General features: G+C 26.8%; 1 protein-coding gene across 1 annotated transcript in view; it reads right to left on the reverse strand.

Moving 5' to 3' along the window:
* Nucleotides 1-5485, reverse strand: part of LOC106677181 (programmed cell death protein 6) — a 20671-nt gene extending 15186 nt beyond the window's left edge. Inside the window, exons 1-2 of the mRNA XM_014414933.3 lie at nt 5469-5485; nt 2021-2168 (exon numbers count right to left, since the gene is read on the reverse strand). Coding sequence (XP_014270419.1) covers nt 2021-2079 — 59 coding nt within the window. The 5' untranslated portion in view covers nt 2080-2168; nt 5469-5485. The remainder of the gene's footprint in view (nt 1-2020; nt 2169-5468) is intronic.
* Nucleotides 5486-6542: the final 1057 nt, after the last annotated feature.

A 6542-nucleotide genomic window follows, 5' to 3' on the forward strand; every position in this document is an offset into this window, starting at 1 on the left:
AAAGAGGATCTTCCTGGGTTGATCTGTGACTATGAGGCCAAATCAAAAGAAAATTGGCACCGTTGTCTCAGAGAAAAACTCTGGACAGCTCAAAGGCAGATTTTTTCAATTTGACTTTTAGATTATAATAATCTTGAAACATATAACGCCCAATTTCAAGGGAGAGGTTTAAAATTTTATTTATTTATTTATTTATTTTTTTAACGTACACTAAATCCTACTACACAATGACTTAAATGTCTCTTAGTGCTGTCAATAGCCTCTAATAAAATAACAGAACAAAGTTTGATAAAAACAGGGTAAATTCAAAATAAAGCAATGAAAACCAAATAACAAAGCAACCTTCTTGGTATATTTGTAATACAAAATATAATTACTAAATAACATAAAACTTTTAAACACATTACTATGAAACTTTTCCCCAAAATAAGTGGCCCAAAAAATTTAGTTGAGGAATTGTAAGTTTAGACATAAATATTTTATGACTTGTGTCTGTTATAGAGAAGTAAAAAGTGCTGAAGGAAAATAAAATTTATTTTTGCATCAGAGTAGTAGAGGCGTTCTATAATAGAAGGGTTCAAATACTTTAAATATAAACATTTTGGCTAAGACCATTATAAAATTGTCCGTAAAGAGAAGTTGCACTGTATAAGAAAAACAATTTTTTAAATGACACATATTATATTTAGATGGAGTCATGAAAGATGTGTCATGAGCTATATTTAGATGTATATCATAATTTTGTTTATTAATTTAGTTATAAATTAGATAATTTATTATGTTTTGTTGATTTCACTTTACTTTAGTACAATATATATACATATATTTTTCTTTAATAATCAAACCTGTCTGGTCTTTAGAAAAAAAAAATATTTAGAATTTTCATCACAGTCGATCATCTACCATTTTTACTGCTCCTATTTATAAATTTTAAAAATGTAGTAAAATAAACACAAATATTGTAGTAACGAAAACATGGAATATTCTTTAAAAAGTGGTTTTAAAACATACATAGAAGAAACAAAAAGTATAATAAATAGAAATGTTCTAAATGAATATAACTAGAACAAACTATAGATGTCAAGCAACAGAGGAGAGATTACTAATAGCTATAGGTTAACTCAAATTATTCATACAAGTTTTGAATGAGAATGATAAGGCCTAATATCTTCATAACATATTAGAAAAACATACAATTTAAAACTAACCTTGAATAGAAATTAATAAAAACACACTACTCATAATAAATTCTGATGATAAATGTTCGAATGAAATCAATAATTTTAAAATGGATATTACTATAATTACACTCTAATGAATTAATAACTTTTAATGCAAGTAATGCAATTATCATTTATGGCACTATATTAGCAAGAGGCTTAAATTATTAATGTATGATAAGTGGACCAACCACTTGTTGAATAAAAACATCAATGAAACAACTTAAAATATAAAAATACACACAATTTGTTTTAGAATAGAAACTAGAGATAATGATGAATAATCTGGATAAGAAAATATGACTAATGAAACAGTTTCTAAATTAATTATATGCACGAATAGCAAACTTATTAATCTCCTAAATTCCTTCACATAAAAATAGGAGAAAATATATGTTTACAGGATGTTTGGAATCTATGTATCTTTATTGTAACGTTATATTCATTATGAAGGGAATTCAGTGCTCAAGACAATATATCACATTAAACCTTAATTTTCACTTTTCTGGGTGATATAAATATCATTTGAAACTGATTGCCAATAACATATTTGTTGATAAAATTCTCAACTTACTAATGACAAACTCAATTAAAAAATAATGATTTTGTTCAGAAACGATTATTTCTTCTGGTATAAAGTTTTTAAGGGAGATATTATTTATAAAAAATAATAAAATACAAGAGATGAATCTTCTATTTTCAGCTGAAAGATCAAAATCTCATAATGATGGGTATACTTTAGAAGAGAGGATAATTAAACTAAAAATGAAAATATTATAAATAAACGTTAAAGCTCTTACCTACTAAATATTTCCCATAAGAATTGCCTGTCTGGCATCGGTGAAGTAAAATAGCTCATTCTTTAATTTGAAGTGACGTTGGGTGTGTCAATTAATCCTCACCTTATCCACCGAAGGATAACAATACTTTGCCTTCCCCCGGTTAAACCTGTCAACAGTTTCAGTTCTAGAAATGAATGAAATATTTAATTTTATTTTTTAATTCTTACGATTAATACAAAAATTATGAAGATAGAATAAAATATGAATAAATAATGATAATATAAGATTAATTTCTAAATAACGAATTTTAGTTTTATATTTTTATTGATTAACTTTGTACAATATTTTTGTTAATTATTGGTAAATGTTTACTTTTTAAAAGTTGAAATGGATCATTAGTAAATTATTGATTTTTTATAGTATTTCTTTTAAAAAAATTGATTGCATAGTTGAGTTTAAATCGATTCTGATGACATGAGCCAGTGATCGATAATTGAATAACACCGAGATCTATGGATAAGTTCAGTAACGATTTGCATGCCGGTGATGGTGGTGGTTCGATTACTGTTATATTCGATTTCTTTTAAATACTGTGTTCCTCTAGATTACGTTTTTAAATATTGTTAAGTTAAAAACAAATAAATAAAAAAAGGTCGTCAAGATGAGTTGGTCTCCCAGTCTTGACTATGAATATTTGACACCCCAGCAACTTGCTGGTTTTGAAAATTACAAGGTAAATTTTATTTTTTATAAAACCACCTAAATATATGTTATTAAGTTGGGTATAAACCAATTTAAGATTCACTATGGAGTGGTACCTAGTCATATTAAAGAAATTTTTTATGAGCTTGTAGGGTGAGCGGATGAGTGTTGAGCTGATAATCTATTTATGTTATTATATGGCTTTCTATTAGATTTGTAAAATATGTTCCAATAATAAATGTGTGGCATTTATGATCAACCACACATCCTGCAAGAAGACTTAGTAGTGGAGGCTCAATTGAATTTTAATTTTTTATTATTCATTATCAAGCGAAGATGTTGTGCATATATAGACTAGTTTATGTTTACTGTGAGCTTGTCTATGCATATCTTTCAGAACTTGTATGATATATCTATCCTTATTTTGTAAATTCTCTCCTTTATTTTCCCCTTGGCACATAGTTGTGATATTAATTTTACTTTAAATATTGAAATTAAAATCGTTTTATAGACTGTTAAATTTTTTTTTTCTCTCCTAGGGATGTCAAAAAATCTTATTCATTCATTTATGTATATTTTCTAAACAGATTGTCAAATCTATCGTTTGCTCAAATTACTTGGAAGATGGCAAAAATGCAAAGGTTTGACTATATGACTCTACATTTGTTCATATTATGAATATGAGATATGTATTAAATTAAAGAGAAATGAAGCCCCCTTGCTGTGAAAAATTCATGATTATCTATTTTATTCAGACTCATGCATATTTGTTTAGGCGACAAAGTCTCAGATGGTATCACTTCATACTAAGGTGGCTTTGCCAATCTTTAATATAGCTTTTGCGCTAAGAAGTGAAGGGGCATTTAATGAATTTATAAAAAATAAGTTAATGGTTGTATGATATCTACTGTTATCAATCATAGAAGCTTGGAAATCAGTGATAATATTCTCCTATGAATTTCCTACTATATCTACATTAATTTCTGTCGCTTTTATACTTTCATAGTAATATATTGTTTTTCTTAGGATTGCCTACGACTAAACCTGGAACATGTACAATTTTATATAGAACTAAAAGAAGTTTTAACACTTATAGATGTTTGGCCATATGTTTAATCAAGGAGATCTTCCAGGTGGTAGGAGACAAAACTAAAAAAGTAGTGACTGCTATTTAATAAAATCCAATGACTCTTCAACCCGCATTGTAGGTCTATATCAGGGCTAAAAGGAAAAGATTTAAAGTAGGTGCAGCTAATGCTGGAGTATAAAAGTAACCTATGAAAAAAAAAAAAAATTAAGTGTATCAAAATGATATACTTATTCATGAAAAAATGACATAAAAATAAAAAATGAAAACCATAAAAGATATCTTAACTGGCATAGTAATGAGTACTAGTGTTAAATTAGTAATAATGAGGAAGTAGTAAGTGATAAAGTAAAGAATGAAATGTGATTACAATCTACCCCCATTCATTTTACTTTTATCTTTTTATGTTACCTTTATACTCCTATAATATTCCCATCTACATTTTGTATCTATTACTTTATTATATATATAATATTTATTTTTTATCATTTGTTATTTTTATTGTATAATTATTTGATCAGTTACTTATCATTCCTTACTTTATCAATTACCACTTCCTCAGTATTATTAATTTATTACTCATTACTATGCCAGTTAAGATATCATTTTGGTTTTTATTTTTAACTTTCTTATTATTTCTGGTTTGTTTTTGTGTAATTTTTTTTTTAATGGGTGACTAAATGGTCTTCATTACTTAAATTCTTTATTTTTATCAATTCTAGATCAATTAAATTCTCCGTTCGACATTTCAGACTGCCCATCTATCTTCAGGTGCGCTAATTCTGAAAATAGTTACAAAGTTTTGTTACATTTAAAGTCTTGATAAAAGGCCAAATTTCATCTTCTTTACTATTAACTTTTTTATTATGGATAATTTTGCACATCTTTTCCCATTTATTTTATCTTCCATTTATCTTTTTTGAAATATTCTTTTCATTAATATCCTTAAATTGATATTTTTAGCTCACTGTTTTGTAATTCCTAATCGAAATTTTGTCATTGTTTTAAAAACTAAACAAAATATATTTATAATTAACAACTGTTACTACATATTTATCATTTTATATTTCACAATAAATTACCCTTTGACATTATACATTATACAGAACTCTAGTGATACTTAATTTTTTGTTCCAATGTTTCTGCCTGAATTTCAGGGCCAAGTACCAACAACTACTTTAAAATAAAAATGAAACAGTATAGCTAGAAAAATATATAATATGACAAAATATGGAAAAGAGGCTAGTACATATGTTAATAATAAAAATTAAATTAATGACAAAGAACACCATATAAAAGATAAATCGAAAATCTTGAAAATATTTAGGTCAAATAACACATTTAAAGAACTAATAAGTTATAAAAACCATAGTGATTAATAAAACTAACAATAATATGGATGAATATGTGCTAATAGTAATATAGAAAAAAATTAGCTAGCAATAGTGTTAACACAATTAAAGAACTAATAAGTTATATAAACCATAGTGATTAATAAAACTAACAATAATATGGATGAGCATAAGCTAATAGTAATATAGAAAAAAATTAGCTAGCAGTAGTGTTGCAAATATAAGTTATTATAGTACATAAGAAAAAAATAATTAAGAATTAAATAAAGTAGAAAAGAGGGTTTGGAGATACGAAGGAACAAAAAATACTCAAGACAAAACTTACCAATGCTTACTGTAAATAAGGTTAACTGACGATTGCTAAAAAATTCCGATAGAGCGCTATGATTTTGGCGGTAAATAAAATACGTTACAAGCGGAAACAGTTATGTCCATTACGTATAAAAATGTGTATATATATATAAATTAAAAATAAACTAAATATTAAAAGAAAATAATATATAAGTGTTACTACCTAATTTTTAAATAAGTATCGGATAAATAAAGAATAATCGAATTAAGAATTGACCCTACTGATTTAAATGTTTGCTTATGTTAAATGCTACAAGTATTGTTAAAGGTGAGAGTACGTAAATGGGCTGATATAAGGAATAAAATAGATGAAAGGTGGCGGCATGAATGTTTAAACTGGTGAAATAAACGTAAAGAGGCAAAAGGTTGGGAATATTTTTATTCCTTCATTTGGATCTTAATGTTAGATCAACCAAAAACTAAAATAAAAATACAAAACATTTTTTTCATATTCGTCGCAAAATCTCTTTTGGATACTTTACCACAACGAAACATGTATTAGGTAGACCACACTTCAACAATTTCCCTTATAGTAACTAATATATCTAATGAATAGAAGTCAATCATCTGTCGGCCCATATCAAGAATAATATGTAAAATTTTCAAATAGAAAATATAGTACTTTTCATACTAATATATAACTACTTATTTCAGTTTGTGTTCTATGTAATAATATAAGTTGTGTAGAGAAAGCACAAATTTATAGTGTGATGGTAACCAAGGGCGTACCCAGGATCAAAACTGAGTGGGACAGGGCAACCCATAGTCGTTCAGGTTGTGATATTTCAGCACGGAAAAGGGAAATGAAACCAACATCTTAAGAAAATCGTGTATATTTATAGCAATGATTTATTAGTCATTACAATTATTTGCTAAAAAAAAAATGTTTTTTATTAAATCAATATTTGTTCTTCACTTCTGGAGGGAGAAGGCAGCTGCCCCTCTCTTGGTATGTTAATGATGGTAACACCGTTGTATACTAGAAATGCACAATCCAGTTTGTGCACCACATAGCTTTCACTTACCATCCCTACTTTTAAATTAAATT

The sequence above is a fragment of the Halyomorpha halys genome, unplaced genomic scaffold (assembly GCF_000696795.3).
Source record: "Halyomorpha halys isolate HHAL.00 unplaced genomic scaffold, Hhal_1.1 Scaffold90.1, whole genome shotgun sequence".
NCBI lineage: Eukaryota > Metazoa > Arthropoda > Insecta > Hemiptera > Pentatomidae > Halyomorpha > Halyomorpha halys.